The 19,338-nt window shown below is 38.0% G+C and overlaps 1 protein-coding gene across 1 annotated transcript in view; it reads left to right on the top strand.

Moving 5' to 3' along the window:
- Positions 1–19,338, top strand: part of RAPGEF5 (Rap guanine nucleotide exchange factor 5) — a gene marked incomplete at its 5' end in the record, with an annotated part of 141,059 nt that overhangs the window by 100,607 nt on the left and 21,114 nt on the right. Inside the window, 5 exons of the mRNA XM_081342998.1 lie at positions 7,966–8,056; positions 9,979–10,123; positions 11,776–11,873; positions 13,161–13,191; positions 15,269–15,347. Of these exons, the coding sequence (XP_081199124.1) occupies positions 7,966–8,056; positions 9,979–10,123; positions 11,776–11,873; positions 13,161–13,191; positions 15,269–15,347 (444 nt within the window). The remainder of the gene's footprint in view (positions 1–7,965; positions 8,057–9,978; positions 10,124–11,775; positions 11,874–13,160; positions 13,192–15,268; positions 15,348–19,338) is intronic.

Below are 19,338 nucleotides of genomic sequence, written 5' to 3' on the forward strand. Positions count from 1 at the left end.
TCTCTGGATATTGGCTACTAAAGGGCATATAGTCTAGGCCACGGGGGTCAAACTCGTGACGTCACGTGATGTGTTGCTATGTATTGTGACTTTTTTTCCATTGCTGGCAATGGGGTAGGCGCGGTTTTGGCGTGACGCATCTGGCCTGTGGGCCGGCAATTTGACACCCCTGGTCTAGGCTGTTTATTCCCTTCCTAGGCTTTTGGTTCTGTCTTTTAAATAGTATGTAAAAAGGTTTGTTTCTGTGTGTCCGCTGATACCTGATTTGTCTGAAAGCTAAGCTACCACAAATTCCTTAGCGGTTTTAGATTTGGCTTGATCTATAAATTTCTGGTTGAAACTGTAGTTGAGCCCCTATGTTGCAGAAATGGAGTTTGCATTGTTTTGCTGTTGCCAGATAATGTTTATGGATACAGTCTTGGCAGTCTTCTACCTTTCTGTCCTATGTAGTGATTGTTACAGTATTACATTGTTACATTGTATAGGGGAAATGACTCCTGTTTTTTCTTCTTTGAGATTGGGTTTCTGTATTTCTTAAGGCATAAGCAATATTCTTGTTTCAGTACTATGTGCAAGTGGATGAAAATATAGATTGAAATGTAGGTAAGAGCATCCTTCTTTAAAAAAATTTCTTCCTTTCCTTTCCTTCTGAGAATCACTCCCACTTATTGGAAGGGAACATGACTTTCTCTTTCAAAATGCTAATTAAGAAATCCTGAAAGTTAAACCTCCTGAGGTCTTATTATCCAGCCAATTTCACGCATGCATGTTGAGTTCAGTTGAAACAGGAATGTGCAAATTGATGTAGAAATTGGAACCATGGAGTTTCATGGCTACAATGTAGGGTACTTTCCATTTGAACAGTGACTGCCTTTTCATTCGTTAAACTAGAAACCTCTCTTTGAAATCAGTAGGATTGGTGAGGCTGTGAAAATAGCACAGGCTTAATGCATTTTTTCTTATCTATTATCAAATTTTAAATTTTGGTGATTGAAATAGTTCGATGGGATATACAGGTACATTGCAATCATCAATTGGTTTCATTTTGATTAGATAGATAAATATTTTATTTATTTTATTTATTTTAATCTCATTTATATCCCGCCCTTCTCCGAAGACTCAGGGCAGCTTACAATTTAAGCACAAACAAATGTGCTTAGCAATAGCCTTCATTCTATGTATATGCCTGCTTATTAGGGCTTTCGCCCCCCCCAAGTGGCATTTTTACAAAGTCAGCTTATTGCCCCCAACAATCTAGGTCCTCATTTTACCTACCTCGGATGGATGGAAGGCTGAGTCAACCTTGAGCCTGGTGGGATGCGAACCTGCACTAATTGCAGGCAGCTGGTGTTACTTAAGGAGGCATTAGCCCACTTCTCCACCAAGGCATAAATAACATATATGCTGGCCATATATGCTGGTGAAAGGAAAGTCCGATGCTGTAAAGATTTTTTCTCCATAGGAACCTGGAATGTAAGATCCATGAATCAAGGAAAGCTGGACGTGGTCAAACAAGAGATGACAAGACTAAACATTGACATCTTAGGTATCAGCGAACTAAAATGGACAGGAATGGGTGAATTTAATTCAGATGACCATCAGGTATACTACTGCGGGCAAGAATCCCTCAGAAGAAATGGAGTAGCCTTCATAGTCACATTATAGTTTAATTTAGTTTATTGTATCAATCACATCTACAAGACATGTAAATCTTGCATAATTAGGACGAATCATGTACAAAGCCTGTTTTGTCATTTGTGGTTCTACTTCCTTAAAAAAACCAAGAAAAATATGTGATAGCATGATTGAAGTCAGCAGAGAGTAGATGAAAGATATTTTATTGTATCTGTGAATTTGGTGAAAGAAAAATAAGAGATCCAAGAAGAAATCAGCACAGTTGCATAAAGAACTCTGATAAACTGAAAAAAACAAAAAAGGAAAAGTATAAAAATATGGAAATAGGGACACATAATTAAGGCAGAATATCAGCATATAGCCTAAATCTGCAAAGATAGTGAGGAAGGCTTAGGCTCAGAATGAACTAAGATTTGCAACAAATGTCAAAAGTAATTAAAAAACTTTCTTTCAAAATATCAAAATCAAGAAAAAAATATCACGGAAACAAACAGTCCATTAATGGGAGAAGATGGCAAGGAATCCATGAATCAAGGAAAGCTGGACGTAGTCAAACAAGAGATGACAAGACTAAACATTGACATCTTAGGTATCAGCGAACTAAAATGGACAGGAATGGGTGAATTTAATTCAGATGACCATCAGGTATACTACTGCGGGCAAGAATCCCTCAGAAGAAATGGAGTAGCCTTCATAGTCAATAAAAAAATAGGAAAAGCAATACTGGGATACAATCCTCAAAATGACAGAATGATCTCAGTTCGAATCCAAGGCAAACCATTCAATATCACAGTAGTCCAAGTCTATGCCCCAACCACCAGTGCTGAAGAGGATGAAATTGACCAGTTCTATGAAGCCCTACAGCACCTTATAGAACTAACACCCAGAAATGATGTCCTTATCATCATGGGGGATTGGAATGCTAAAGTAGGAAGCCAAAAGATAACTGGAATAACAGGCAAGTTTGGCCTTGGAGTACAAAATGAAGCAGGGCACAGGCTGATAGAATTTTGTCAAGAGAATACGATGGTCATAGCAAACACTCTTTTCCAACAACCCAAGAGACGGCTTTACACATGGACATCACCAGACGGTCAACACAGAAATCAGATTGACTATATGCTCTGCAGCCAAAGATGGAGAAGCTCTATACAGTCAGTAAAAACAAGACCAGGAGCTGACTGTGGCTCAGACCATGAGCTTCTTGTTGCAAAGTTTAGGCTTAAATTAAAGAAAGTAGGGAAAAGCGCTAGGCCAGTCAGGTATGAATTAAATCATATCCCTGTTGAATATACAGTAGAGGTGACAAATAGATTTAAGGAATTAGATCTGATAGACAGAGTGCCTGAAGAACTATGGACAGAGGTTCGCAACATTGTACAACAGGTAGCAACCAAAACCATCCCAAAGAAAAAGAAATGCAAGAAAGCAAAATGGCTGTCTGAGGAAGCTTTGCAAATAGCTGAGGAAAGGAGGGAAGCAAAAGGCAAGGGAGAAAAAGAAAGATATGCCCAATTAAATGCAGAATTCCAAAGAATAGCTAGAAGAGATAAGAATGCCTTCTTAAATGAACAATGCAAAGAAATAGAAGAAAACAATAGACTAGGGAGGACCAGAGATCTTTTCAAGAAAATTGGAGAGATGAAAGGAACGTTTAATGCAAAAATGGGCATGATAAAGGACCAAAATGGCAGGGACCTAACAGAGGCAGAAGAGATTAAGAAGAGGTGGTAAAATTACACAGAAGAACTATACAAGAATGAGCTTAACGTCCCTGATAATCACAATGAGGTGGTCACTGAGCTCGAGCCAGACATCCTAGAATGTGAAGTGAAGTGGGCCTTAGAAAAGCTGAGCAACAACAAAGCTAGTGGAGGTGACAGTATTCCAGCTGAGCTATTCAAAATCTTAAAAGACGATGCAGTAAAAGTGCTACACTCAATTTGCCAGCAAATTTGGAAAACTCAACAGTGGCCACAGGATTGGAAAAGATCAGTTTACATTCCAATTCCAAAGAAAGGCAGTGCCAAAGAATGTTCAAACTATCGCACCATTGCACTCATTTCTCATGCTAGTAAAGTTATGCTTAAAATTCTACAAGCTAGACTCCAGCAGTATGTGGATCGAGAACTACCAGAAGTACAGGCAGGATTTCGAAGAGGCAGAGGAACTAGAGATCAAATTGCTAACATACGCTGGATCATGGAGAAAGCTAGAGAGTTCCAGAAAAACATCTACTTCTGCTTCATTGACTATGCTAAAGCCTTTGATTGTGTGGATCATAACAAACTGTGGCAAGTCCTTAGAGAGATGGGCATACCAGACCATCTTATTTGTCTCCTGAGAAATCTATATGCAGGCCAAGAAGCAACAGTGAGAACTGGACACGGAACCACTGATTGGTTCAAAATTGGGAAAGGAGTCCGGCAAGGCTGTATACTGTCGCCTTGCCTATTTAACTTATATGCAGAGCACATCATGAGAAAGGCAGGGCTAGATGAATCAAAAGTTGGAATTAAGATTGCCGGAAGAAACATCAACAACCTAAGATATGCAGATGATACCACTCTAATGGCAGAAAGTGAAGAAGAACTAAAGAGCCTCTTGTTGCGGGTGAAGAAGGAGAGTGCAAAACTTGGGTTGAAACTAAACATTAAGAAAACCAAGATCATGGCATCTGGCCCTCTCAATTCCTGGCAAATAGATGGGGAAGAAATGGAGGTAGTGACAGATTTTATTTTCCTGGGCTCCAAGATCACTGCAGATGGGGACTGTAGCCAAGAAATTAAAAGACGCTTGCTCCTCGGGAGGAAAGCCATGACAAATCTAGACAGCACACTAAAAAGCAGAGACATCACCCTGTCAACAAAAGTGCGTATAGTCAAGGCTATGGTCTTCCCAGTTGCAATGTATGGCAGTGAAAGCTGGACCATAAGAAAGGCTGAGCGCCAAAGAATTGAAGCCTTTGAACTATGGTGCTGGAGAAGACTCCTGCGAGTTCCTTGGACTGCAAGGCGATCAAACCGGTCAGTCCTAGAGGAGATCAACCCTGACTGTTCTTTAGAAGGCCAGATCCTGAAGCTAAAACTCAAATACTTTGGCCACCTAATGAGAAGGAAGGACTCACTGGAGAAGAGCCTAATGCTGGGAAAGATTGAGGGCAATAGAAGAAGGGGACGACGGAGAATGAGGTGGCTGGATGGAATCATTGAAGCAGTAGGTGTGAGCTTAGATGGACTCCAGAAGATGGTAAAGGACAGGAAGGCCTGGAGGAACATTGTCCATAGGGTCGCGATGGGTCGGACACGACTTCGCAACTAACAACAACAACAACAACAACAACAATGCTGGCCACACAGCAGACAATATAAACCATTAGTAAATGGTTGATTTCTTTATCTTAGGAGCAACAAAAATTTGAGATTTCACTTGAAAAATAGTTTTTATTCTTGCAGCATATGTGACCAAAAATTGATTGATATATATTTTTAAAAAACATACGGTGTAGGACTTTATCTCCAATTTCCAATGCTGAGGACCTAATCCAGATCAAATCCCTTTCCCTTCCCTTCTTAATAGCGTTTATTATAGCCTACAAAGGTCTTTGGTCTGATGAATTGATCCATTTGATCTGTTCCTGCTTTTAATGTTTGTTTAATTGTTTATTGTAAAGTCCACCATTGGTATGCACATACTGTTTTATATTTAATGACTATTCTACTTGTACAGATAGTCCTTGACTAACAGTTATTCATTAGTGATTGTTCAAAATTACAATGGCATTCAAAAAATAACTTACAACTATTCCTCACGCTTAATGATCATTGCAGCATCCCCATGATTATGTGATCAAAATTTGGGTGCTTGGCAACCAGTATGTATTTATGACTGTGGCAGCATTCTGAAATCATGTGATCTCCATTTGTAACCTTTTCCAGCTAGCTTCTGACAAGCAAAGTCAATGGGGGAAGCCAGATTTGCTTAACAACTTTACTGCAGTGATTCACTTAACAACCATGGCAAAAAGGTTGTAAAATTAGGTGTGAGTCACTAAACAACCACCTTGCTTAGCAACCAAAATTTTGATCTCAATTGTGGTCATAACTTGGGGATTACCTGTATTTTCGATTTTGGTCAACACAAATTAGAATACACAATATAGGTGTAATCAAGACAACAGTATACTTTACGGTTAATAACTTAGAAAGTAAAACTATGTAGGAAGAAAAGTCTTCATCATTGTTCCATCCAAGCCAGGGATAAACAACATGGAGACTGCTTTGGGAAGAGGGTTACAGTTTATTGCAGAAGAAAGCCAGACAGCAAGATGGATCCAGGAGAAAAAGGACTGAGCACATGTGGGGTGTGGGTTTTTATACCCCCTGGACTCTATTGTTTGGTTATTTCCTGTTTCAGGCTTTGTATTTCCTGTGTCACATATTCAAGATTCCTAGAAAGGTGTGCCTTTCTAGGAATCTTGCTGGTTGTATGTCCTAGCCCCTGCCTCCCTGGGGCTGGAGTATGTAGATGTTAAGTCTTTCTCTTCCCAAGCTCCTGGCTCCAACCTTCTTGATGGCTCACATTTGCATGTCTATAGAACTGGTTTTCTGCTTGGGGGGGAAGGAGACCTGAGACAATTAAGAAAACTGAGCATGCTTTCCTGGTTCTTCAATTTCTTTTTAGGAAATATATTTTTCTGCCCTTTTAATATTTCCTTCTCTGGGGAGCTAACTTCCTTCAAATATTTTGGAAAGTTAACATATTTAAGAGTAAATTTGGAATGTGGGTATGATGGATGCAAAGAAAGTTTGCTGGAAAGGTAAAAAGTAACAGAATTTTGTTAATATAAGCTAGATATAGCTGTATTTTAATCTCATCTTTAATTTCTTTGGCTTTCTATTCTTCCTAACTTTCTGTGCTTTAAATAACTTTGTTAGTTGAAAAGGAATAGGATATTTTTTATGTTTTCAGAAGTATGGATACAATTGGGATTTTATTTTATTTTAATGGTGTTTAAATATGGATTATGCTATGACTTCTAGGTATTTTTCATTCAAAGTGGCTAGAAATTCTATTGATTTTCAGCAATCAAAATACTTCATTTTCACAAGAGAGTCAGTCTGATGTTGTGCTTAAGATGTTGGTCTTAAAACCAGGAGGCTGTAAATTCTAGCCCCCCCCCTTTAATTTAATTTAATTTAATTTAATTTAATTTAATACTATTTCTATACCGCCCTTCTCCCGAAGGACTCAGGGCGGTGAACAGGGCAAGAATAAAAATACAAATTACAAAAGTTAAAACAAGATTAAATAAATGCCCACATACTAAAATACATCATTAAAACCTAATAAAAAACAGTAGCAACCCCCCCCCCAATCCCCTCATCAGGCCAGGCCAGCTTGTTCAAAAAAGTATGTTTTTAGCTCACGGCGAAAGGAGCGAAGGTCGGGCGCCATCCGGAGCTCAACCGGTAGCTGGTTCCATAGCTCCGGGGCGCCCACAGAGAAGGATCTCCCCCTGGGGGCCACCAATCGACATTCTCTGACCGGTGGCACCCTGAGGAGGCCCTCTCTGTGGGAACGCACAGGGCGGAGGGAAGTCGATGCCGGCAGCAGGTGTTCCCTCAGGTACTCCGGACCCCTGCCATTTAGGCATGCAAGCAGCTGGGTTTGCCTTTTGACCAGTCATTCTCTCTCTCTGTCAGCCAAGCCCACCTCACTGTCTTATTGTGAGAAAAAGAGGGGGGGGGGAAGGAACACTATAGGTGCACACAATGCCACATTTCAAGTTATCTTGCAATGAAGTACATTACATTTTGTGAAGTATTTAAAAAAGCTGAAGTCAATTATATATGTGCTGTAGCAATTCACTTTTCAGTAGAAATTATCTCTTGTATATTGTTTTGGGAGACGCATATCTTTTGAAGCTGATATCCATTTGAACTACATCCTGGTCATGTAGAATCTAACAAAAGAGTAAAAGATATTTATAGATTGCAAAAATACTAATATAACAAAATAGAAGAATACTCATTCATATAAATTGTGTGATCTTCCAATTTGGACTATTCTATCTGTGGTTCTTGGTTAAATTGGGATACAGACATTAATTTTATTTTCAGAATTATAAATTTGCTTTATTTTAGGAAAATAGTTTTTATTTTAAGATTTATATATTTATCTTTAAATATTTATCTGACACTGCTCTTATATTTATTGTGAGTTTTTTACTGTCATAGTTTGACCTTTATTAATAATATGCTTACATAATACTTCAGTTATCTTGTACATTTTAAAAAAATGATTATTATTTTTCTTCTTTGTTTGTAGAAACTCTTCTGGATGACTTCCTCCTTACATACACAGTCTTCATGACAACAGATGACTTGTGTCAAGCTCTGCTGAGACAATATCCTTCTCTGTAGAAGAATAGGATTAGGGTCAGGCCTCATTGTATCAAATGATCTTTATAAGTTAGATATAAGGCAAATCTACACAGCTTCTTTGCCACTGTTAATGAGAATTTATTAATCATTGCAGTAGACATGTCTATGCTTATATCTCAATTTTCCTCAATGAAAAGACAGATTTAGGATTACCAAATAATTTACTTCCATTCCCAATAAAAACAGTAATAACAGGCTCTTTTATCAATGATACCACTTTCTTTAATCAGCTTACAGGGATATAATACAGCTATTACTTTAATTTTCAGCATAGCCTAATAGCATTTGAGAATTTCACTGGCAGTGCTATATGACGTATAATTTTAATTTAATAAATTGAGATCACTGGTTATATTCAGAAATTATTTATTAATCAAATTTATATGCCACCCATCTCACTGTGTAAGTCACGCTGAATACTGATTCACAACGGTTTACAATTATAGTGAATTATGTTTGTGTTTTATTTATTTATTTATTTTATGGGATTTGTATGCCGCCCTATCTCCCAAAGAACTCAGGGTGGCTAACAACGATAAAAACACAAAATACAAACATTAAAAGGTATTAAATCAAATTATCCCATAAATAGTCCAATTAAAACACAATAAAACAAAATTAAGAAAACCTCCCTTCCATCAGTCCAGGTCGGCCTGCTGAAAAAGTTATGTTTTAAGGTCGCGATGAAAGGAACGGAGATCCGGGGCCATCCAGAGTTCCAAGGGGAATTGATTCCAAAGGGCAGGTGCCCCCACAGGGAAGGCCCTCCCCCTGGGGGTCACCAGTCTACATTGTCTGGCTGACAAGACCCTGAGGAGGCCCTCCCTGTGTGAGTGCACAGGGCGATGGGCAGTCATTCCTGGCAGCAGACGGTCCTGCAAATATCCTGGACCTAAGCCATGCAGGGCTTTATAGGTAAGAACCAGCACCTTAAATCTCACCCGGAGGACAACCGGTAACCAATGCAGCTCATGCAGGAGGGGTGTAATATGGGAGTATTGGGACGATCCCATCACAACCCACACAGCCGCATTCTGCACCAGTTGAAGCCTTCGGATGGTCTTCAAGGGCAGCCCCATGTAGAGAGCATTGCAGTAGTATATACAGGAGGTAACGAGCGCATGAGTGACCGTACGTAGGGCATCTCGGTCCAGATACGGGCACAACTGGCGCACCAGACAAACCTGGGCAAATGCCCCCCTGGCCACGATTCCTATATGATCTTCTAAACTGAGTCGTGCATCCAGGAGGACCCCTAGGTTGCTAACACCTCTCCCCCCATAACCAAAGATTTATTGTTATCATTTCTGTACAAAGAGAAAAAAATAAGATAAACTAGATTATTACTTAACTCTGTTATAATATTTGGGAAATTGCAATCCCTTGCAATGTTTTCTTTATCCAGATATAAGATGGGAACCTTCTATCCTGATCTTAGAGGGAAGATGGAATGGAAATGTAAAAAACAATTGTATTAATAAATGCAGTAACTATAAATAAAAGATGGGGAAAATAGAAAAAAGTTTAGAATTTATTTTTTAAAAATATGTAAATAGGGAATGCTACTATCTTTTATATTTTAACCTTAACCTTCAGCTTTAGATAATTCCTTCCATCCATTACTTAGTATGTAAGAAAGTTTTTTGTTGTATAATAAACTTTACCTTCTGATAAGAGACACTTTCACATATTACTTAGTATATAACAAAGTTTTTTTAATTATTAATGAATAAACCTTACATACAAATGAATATTTGATTTTTTTTCCATTATATTTTAAAGCTTCATCAGAATCAATAATTACTCAAAGCTGCTTACATAAATTGCAATAATTGTATATTTGGGCAACAGTGAAAAATTGTGTTGTTTTTGAGATTTCACCTTAATTTACCTCCACTTATTGTGCTAAGAACCATCAAGACAAGGATGAAATTGTTGATGTTCCCTGTAGAAAGCAAAAAGTCTTGCATTTGGTATCACACTGGACTTCACTCTACAAAGATTGGTTGCATGAAGATGAGCATCTGAAGCAATTTCTTAAGGTATGTTTATTTAGATACTTTCTGTATAGTACAGTAATTATAATTTTTTTTAAATCCAAAAATGTACCTTAATCTATGCAACCTGTAATCAGTGGTGGGATTCAAATATGTGAACAACCAGTTCTCTGTGTGGATGCCCCTTCCAGAAGTCCGTTCTGGGCCTGGGCAACAAAAAATTTGCTACTGGTTCTGCTGAACTGGTTCGAACTGGCTGAATCCCACCACTGCCTGTAATGTATTATTTGAGTTAAGCACACTTACTGGATATAGGATCAGCATTTATAATGTAATATCTCCTAAAATTCTACTGGATGCTTCTAGATGAAGAGTACGTAGCCTGCAAATAATTGCTCTTCTGTTACAATCTAAAAGTGCACAATTAATTTTGATTCCAGAATTCAGAGGAACTGGTGTTCTAATAATGTGTTTATACATTACACATGTAATGTCCATGGAGTGGTCATGAAATCCTTTACTTTTCTTAATTTTTCACAATTATATGAAAGGTGGAAAAGGGGATTGTAACCTTGTATATACAAAAAAGAGGATTAAGATGGAGTAATAAATTTTGACCTGTTGTGAAAGCACATAGATGATAAAATAGTTGTCACAAAATTTAATAAATTATGTTCCATTAAATTAATAACAACTCTTAGCAACGATATATTTTCTCCAAGAAGATTTTCTCTGTCACCAACTTGCCCACTATTATAGCCTTCCTCAGAGAGTCTGCTGAGTATTTTCTTTTGTCTGGTAGGTGATTCTAAAAGGAAGAAGCTGTCTATTGCTTTGCTGTTTTCATTGTCAGTTATGAGGCTGGTTTCTTATTTGTTCTTCTTTATACTTAATCTGGAGCATTCAAATCACTTGTATTTTCAACTGTCGGAATATTGTCATCATCCTAGCACAATTGTTGAGTTCCTTCCTCCAATTTTAAAGCAATATTAATCTTACTCTAATTCAGCTTCCCTCAATATATGTTTTGTATATAGGTTGAATAAATGAATAAAACTACACGGCAGTGTTTCACTTCTTTGCCAATTTACAACCAGTCTTTTACACCATGATGCTTTTTCAATTGTGTTTTATATGAGGACAGTGAAATGTTCTGGGATTTTTATTTTCTTAAGAACAGTTCATATCTTAATATAGTCAGTATTGAAGATCTTTCTATAGTCAGCAAAACACATAATGACTATTTTTAAAGTATTCTTTGAAAAGGTTTTCAGTTACTCAGCATACATCAGCAATAAGGTAAGTAAGATACTGCCTTTCAAGATAACTAATATTGACTGGTGGTTGTGTGCCTTCACGTCAGTTTCTGACTCTTGGCCACTGCCTGAACTACTGCCTCAGTTTTCTTGGGAAGGATATTTGGAAGTGGTTTGCCATTGCCTTTTTCCTAGGGTTGAGAAAAAGTGATTGGCCCAGTGCTACTGAACTGGCTTCATGCCTAAGGCAGACTTAAACTCATTCTCTGCATTAAACCACTACACTAAACTGGCTCTTAAAAAAAACAACCACCTTTAAAAACCCTCTTTCCAACCTGAAAATCTTAACATGAAACATGTTACTGGATTACTGCAAAGCTGTAGCATATATTTCTTTGATTCTTTCTCCTCCCCTTTTCTCTCAACTTCCTCTTTCCTTAGACACTATATAGAAATGTGTTAGATGATGTGTATGAGTACCCTATTTTGGAGAAAGACATGAAAGAATTTCAGAAATTACTTGGAATGCATCGTCGTCAGTAAGTTTTTCTTTGTCCTATTTTTTATTTCTTCCTTTAGAGAGTTATAATTAGGGTTTTGCTAATTATAATGGGGGTTTTTGTGAGTAAAATAATACCAAATGGTCTGGTTTCAAGTATTTAATGTTTGTATATGTCAAGCTTTGGTTTTGTATAGTTTACAAGGGAAAACCTGAAAGAATAAGTTTGATACACAAATTATTATTGCAATCTAGTAGTCCATTCTTACTGATAATGTAAAAAAGCTTGTTAGAGAGCTGTTAGATTAAAAATAATATCAGCATGAGAAGTAGATAGAAGGTTGTTTGAACAGAGTTTTAATATATGGCACAAATTTAATTTTTTTTCTGCAAGAATACTGAATGATCTTCATCAGTTTTGTTGTGCACAAATCTTACTTCTTGTCTCTTTCAAGCATGATTTATGAATGAGTACAACAAAAGAGTGGTTGCACAATAACTATTAACTTTATATTTTCAATGGAGTCATCAGTTGTGTTTTGGTTTTTGAGAGATTTGTCCACTAACTTAAATCAACAGAATGTTGATTTGACAGGTATTAACAAGTCAATATGCATTTTTCTCCCATCACACATAAACAGTGCTTTTATATAATTATTATATGAACACAATTATATTTGCTTAAATATAATTGCATAATTACTTTTATATCAATACTATTATTATAGAATTTCCTGTTAAATATTGGCAAACAAAAACTGGCTGGAAATAGTGCTGTATTATGTGTAATCTTTAATATATTTTAACAAGTAAGTAGCACAATATCCTGGAGGAATATTGTCCATGGGGTCGCGATGGGTCGGTCATGACTTCGCAACTAGCAACAACAAAGCACAATATCTATGTAGTGCTGGAAAAAATCTTGTCTGAAATTCAGAGAACTCCTGCCACCGAATAGTGAAAATACTGAACAAAAAAGAATCTTATTCACCCTTAAATAAGACTGGAATGTTTAGTTTTTATGTAGGCAATGGGTTTTGTGTAAACAAATGCTATAAATATTATTCTTACCAACGATTACTGTCACAACAATTGCTGTTACAGATTACTACCTAATAACAATGTATAGTAATAAGTGATATAATTAGTCATATATAATAGTAACATAGCTAGAGTCAGTGTGGTGTATTGTTAAAACTGTTGAATTAAATGTGTGAAGATCCAACTTCCAGGCCATTACATTCTATGCCCCTTTTTAGTAGAATCTAAACCAATGTAAAAGCATTTTTATTAGAAAAATGAATATCATATATATTTTTTCTTTTAGCACAGTTGATGAATATTCACCTCACAGAAAGGTAATATGAAAAGATGCTAAAATTATTTGTATTCTAATTTAGTAACTTCATGTTTCTTTGCCTTTGATTCTTTTAATTAATGAAAACAAATAGCCAAAATAAATAAATAGGCAAACTACACTTTTCTGCTGGCATTATTAAAACTGTTTGCTAATGATGTGGCTCTGCTTCCAAGCATAGAAACAAAGAGAAGATGCTTGTAGCAATATTAATGGGTAGTTTGTTTGCATGCATTGTGGACAAGCCAAGTAATTTTTCTTGTAGATAATGTTGAATCTAAATGGCTTTTGACAGCAAATCTGGACAAACATATTGAATGCAGCTGTTAGGAGTAATGACAGAAATAGAGTATATACTAGTATGTCTTTACCTGTGTAAGTAATATATCCCCAAATTTAGAGAAATTACTGTTTAAGTGTGCTCTTGTCAGAAAATTTTATTTATGTAGAAAATTTATATGGCCTCCCAAACCATTCCTAGTGATTCTGGATAGCTTACAAAGATAAAATGCCAGTACAACCCCCAGTACAAAAGCCAATAAATCACTTGATAAGTTCCATATCACTTTGGGGTCCGCAGACCTATTGGCAGAACTGTATCTTCAGGGCTCAAAGTGGGGGGCCAGTCTTATCTCTACAGGGACAATATTCCACGGGGAGGGGAGCCACCAGGGAGAAGGCTTTCTGATTTCACTAGCTGGATCTCCTTAGAAGAGGGGGCTCATCGTGTTCCCTGCTTCCTTGCAGTGATGAATTGGGTAAATATGACTGGGGAAAAAACAGTCCTTCAGATAACCTGACCCCAAGCCATCAAAGGCTTTAAAGGTGATAGCTAGAACCTTGAATTGGGCCCGGAATCAAAGCAGCAGCCAGTGCAGTTCCTGCAAGAGAGGTGACACATGTGCAAATCTTGGCTTGCACAAAACCACCTCATTTTGAACCGATTGAAACTTCCAAATACTTTTAAGGCCAACCCCATGTAGAGCGCATTTGCAGTAGTCAAAACTGAAGGTGACTAGGGTGTGGTTAACAGTAAACAGTTTTCAAAGATGAATTCAGTCATTCCAGAATGAAATGGTCCCAGTTACCTCTTATTTGGATCACTATAACACTCTCTACATGGGCTGCCATTAATGAGTATTTGGAACATTCAACTGGTGCAAATTGAGGCTACACAAGTAGTTAATGCTGCCAGTTATGCAGCATGAGTAAAATCACTACAGTGGGAGCTGCATTGGCTTCTCTCATGTTTCCAGATGCAATTCAAAGTGTTGGCTCTCACCTTTAAAGTGGTACATAGCTTGGGAGTGGGTATGTAAGGGAATGTCTTAGTTTCTACCCATCCAATTCTATATAATAGGTTGGTTGCAGGTCCCATCAGCCAAAAAATGTTGGCTGATAGGGTCCAGGAGTTATATCTTCTTGGCAGTAGCTCATGCCCTTAAACATCCTTCTTTTGGAGCTTAGGATGGCCCTGACCATGTTAGTCTTTTGAAAGGCTTTAAAGATCTGACTATGTGCCTGAATCTGGGTTCCCAAATATGTTAGGGTATGGGTGTCACGTGATGTGTCATGATGTATTGCGACTTTTTTTCGCATTGCCAGAGCTGGGGTGGCGCAGCCTATGCATGATGCAACTGGCCTGTGGGCTGGCAGTTTGACACCCCTGTGTTAGGGGCTTTATTATCTGGTTGCACTACTAATTTTTATGTAATTATCAAGATAATTTTTTGTTGCCTATAAATGCAATTTGTAACCATTTTTTGTTTTATGCTTTTAATTATTGTGACATTGCCTGCCTGCAGTAAATTGGATTGATATGGGCACCAACAGAAATTGAATGAATGAATAACTAATAAAATAAAAGTATCAGAAGCAGAAAACAAAGTTTCAGTAATGTTCTCATAAAATTTTGTGTTTGTGTGTGTGTGTTCATCTTCACATCTTCTATTTTCCATGAATAGAATGTGAATTTCCATGAATAGTTTATTTTGACAAACTGTTTGTGGACTTTTTTCTTTGATTCTTTTTTTAAAAACGTCCAATAATTTTGGCATTCTTTTTTTTTTACTTTATAGCATAAAGCCATTTTACATCAATACAGCCTTAAGCAGAACTGGCTTCAGATGAGACAACCTGTGAATGAAACAGAAGAAGGTAAGTATGAACAAAACACAAAAAGAAATAAATATCATATTAAGAGCATCTGCTGTGGTAAGGACCTGATTCCTATTCCAACTTTTCCCTCATCCTTCCAGTCACAATGTCCTTGTGGAGTCAGATGGATTCTGTTAAATGCCAGGGTTGTGACCTTGTTTCTCCATAACCTGGGGGTGGGGTGGGGAAAGAGAGAAAGCACATGACCAGTATAATTGGAAACTGGTTTGGGTTGAATAATGATGAAAACATGCCTTTATCTGAAATCTCCCCAATTGGATTTTGGATAGTGCACCAATTTTGACTACATAATGGGAGAAGGGACGTGGGAATTTTTCAAGAATTTGTTCATTTCTGCTATGACAACTATGGGTTTTTCCCTAGGCATCACAACTTAACATTGAGAGTCACATGCTTGATATAGTTTTAATCTTGGAACAATGATATGGGTTGTAAGTGGATAATTACATTAACAACTGTGCTATATCATAGTTTGTCTGGGAAGATAGTCCTGTTAGATTGGTCTGTCCCAGGCATTTTATGGATTCATTTGGCTTCCAACAGGCCCTTGGAGAGTTTTCCAGTGACCTATAGTCTCCATATGGCTTCTGCCAGTTTGCTTATATTTTAATGCAAAATGTTGTCACTTTGCAGTTTCAGACAATCTAAATTCTTGCAATACTTCATTGGCTTCAAAGAATTAAGACTATAACAGTTAATACTGTTTTTGTCCAAGTAATTTTAAATGTGTATTTGTCTAAATTGTCAAATTACAATTATCTCAAAATTATGCATGATCTGGGATCAAACTTAAACTTCCACTCTAAAATCTTCCAAATGTATCTTTCAGTCTTTAATAAGTGAATTTTGAATAAAGGACAAGGGATCAAGTAATAATTTTTAGTTGTGCTCATAATGGTTTCTGGAAAAAACCCCACTGGTAGTTCACATTCTTAAAATATAAGACCAATGTGAAACTTGAAAATCCGGAAATTAACTTTCCTCCTTTATATGTATAGATAGTATACGGATGTACAAAGTAGAATAACAAATGGGATAGTTCCATCCAATAAAACTAAATACTTATGAGGGATAAGATCCTTCTTTATGTTTGTGATCATGTATGTGCCTAAGTTGTATTCATTTTAACAACAATTTTTCTTTTTAAATCCATTGGAATATTCACTATTGATATCATTGTTATTTTGTGTACAAGACTAAAATATTTAAATCAGCAAATACATGTTTTATTAGAAATATTGCTACATATTTATTCATGAAAGAAACAATATTTTAAAATTTCAAGTTTTGTTACGTCCAACAAATGTACAGTATTGGACCTGCTTCACTTAATTGAATAATGTGAGAGTTTAAGAAATTTGTACCATACCCTGAAATTTAGGTTAACTGCCTTTACCATTATTAGTGTTATGGGTGTTAATGTTTACCTTTTATGCAGCTCTATCATTCACTCTATTGTATTTGTTTCCTGAGTCACATTGCTAATCCATGATTCATCTCTATTCTTCCTGTGATGCATTTCCTGTTCCTGTTGTTATATTTCCTCTCTCTAAGAAAGATGGCTTTTGCACAGTGATGCCTTGTATTGTATTTACTGACTCCACATGAAACATGGTGTCAGAAGTGGGGCAATTGCTAACAAAGTCTTTGATTTTGCCTTGCATGTTAGGCCAATAAAGAGTATCACAAGCTTGTCTGTAGCAGGCCTCACCCCCAATGTGGCTTGAGTATATGCGCAATAGCATTTCTGCTCTCAGTGACTTTGGCACTATGACTCTTGGGCCCTTGTATAAGATACCATCTTATACGTTGATCTCATCTCTGAAGGACCAATATTCCCTCACAATTGCAGGAACTGCCTCCTTCTCATCTGGCCACCAACTCAGAATGATAACCTTCATTGCCTGTAAAGTTGCATCAGTGTCTGTGCGCTGCTTGAGCTGACGTAGCCACTGATTTGTGACTGTGCCAATCAAGTCTGCTTGACTGACTTCAGCAAAGAAAGTTTGTTTCTGTTGCAACCAACAAACCGTATGACGCTTGTGCTCTCCTCCAGGTGTCACCTGATCTGATGTAGCCCTGCTCAGGATATCACTGACATACATTTCACGTCCTTGGCAGATTGTCAATATAGATTTGTTCAACTATGCAGGAAAAGATTTAAGGTGCTGGTACTTACCTTTAAAGCCCTACATGGCTTAGGCCCGGGATATTTGCGGGACCGTCTGCTGCCAGGAACGATCTCCCATCGCCCAGTACGCTCACACAGAGAGGGCCTCCTCAGGGTGCCGTCAGCTAGACAATGTCGGCTGGCAACCCCTGGGGGAGGGCCTTCTCTGTGGGAGCGCCAGCCCTATGGAACCAACTTCCCCTTGAGCTCCGGATGGCCCCGGATCTCCGGTCCTTTCGCTGCGGCCTTAAAATACTTCTTTTCCATCAGGCTGACCTGGACTGACGACAGGGATTTTAAAATGTTTTTTAATTTTTAACTTCAATTTTAATTTATTTTATTGGGGCTATTAATTTAATTCTTTTTAACTTTTGTATCGTTGTATTTTATTGTTGTTAGCCACCCTGAGTCCTTCGGGAGATAGGGCGGCATATAAGTCCCAAAAATAAACAAACAAACAAATAATAAATAAAAAAAAAATAATAATAAATAAATAAATAAATAAATATTTAGATAGATGATAGATAGATAGATAGATAGATAGATAGATAGATAGATAGATAGATAGATAGATAGATAGATAGATAGAGTGCCTGATACTAGCTGATCATTATTCAGACTTTTGGAAAATTGAACTTCTTCCTGACTTGTCTGCTGAAACTACCATTAAGAGATGCAAGGCTCAGTTTGCACATTATGGCCAACCAGATAAAAGTGATCTCGGATAATGGCTCTCAGTTTGCAAGCCTACAGTTTAGGAAATTTGCCATTGAGTGGGAGTTTGAGCATGTAACTTCCTCACCATATCATCCACAAGCTAATGGCAAAGCTGAATCAGCTGTGAAGATTGTTAAGAATTTATGCAAGAAAGCACAAAGTGATGGTAAAAAGCCATGGAAGGCCATTTTACATTGGAGAAATACTCCAACTGAGGGCATGGACAGTAGTCCAGCACAGAGATTGATATCAAGGAAACTGAAGACCTCCTTACCAATGGCAAATAACTTGCTTGAGCCCTCTGTGATACAAGGTGTCCCAGAAAAGTTACTGCTTAAGAGACAAGTATTCAAGGCAAAATATGACAAACCAGCCAGAGATTTGCCAGAGTTGAATATTGGAGAACAAGTTCATATGAAACCACTACTTGGAGATCGAACAGGTCGCTGGAAAATGGGTATCTGTTTATAACAGGTGGCACCACGCTTCTGAAGGGACGTGGTGGCTCAGTGGGTTAGGACGCTGAGCTTGTCGATCGGAAGGTCGGCAGTTTGGCGGGTCGAATCCCGAGTGCCGCGTAACAGAGTGAGCGCCTGTTACTCGTCCCAGCTTCTGCCAACCTAGCAGTTCGAAAGCACGTAAAAATGCAAGTAGAAAAATAGGGACCACTACGGTGGGAAGGTAACAGCGTTCCGTGCGCCTTTGGCGTCTAGTCATGCCGGCCACATGACCACGGAGACGTCCTCGGACAAGCGCTGGCTCTTCGGCTTTGAAACGGAGATGAGCACCGGCCCCTAGAGTCGGAAACGACTAGCACGCATGTGCGGGGGAACCTTTACCTTTTACCTTTACCACGCTTCTATCTAGTGGACATTGATGGAACTCTCTCTCATTGCAATTCTGTGGATCGGCATGTGGCTGAGCAGCCTGACTCGCAGCTGAAAAGCCCGATTCACCTGGTGTTACCGGGTCACACTTACCCACTGGCAATAGGGAATGCATACTATTGATGCCAAAGACCCATACTAATAATGGTCCTGAGCCAGCCAGCCAGTGGTGGGATTCAGCCAGTTCGCACCAGTT

This window comes from Vipera berus, assembly GCF_964194415.1.
Source record: "Vipera berus genome assembly, chromosome: Z".
Taxonomy (NCBI): Eukaryota; Metazoa; Chordata; class Lepidosauria; order Squamata; family Viperidae; genus Vipera; species Vipera berus.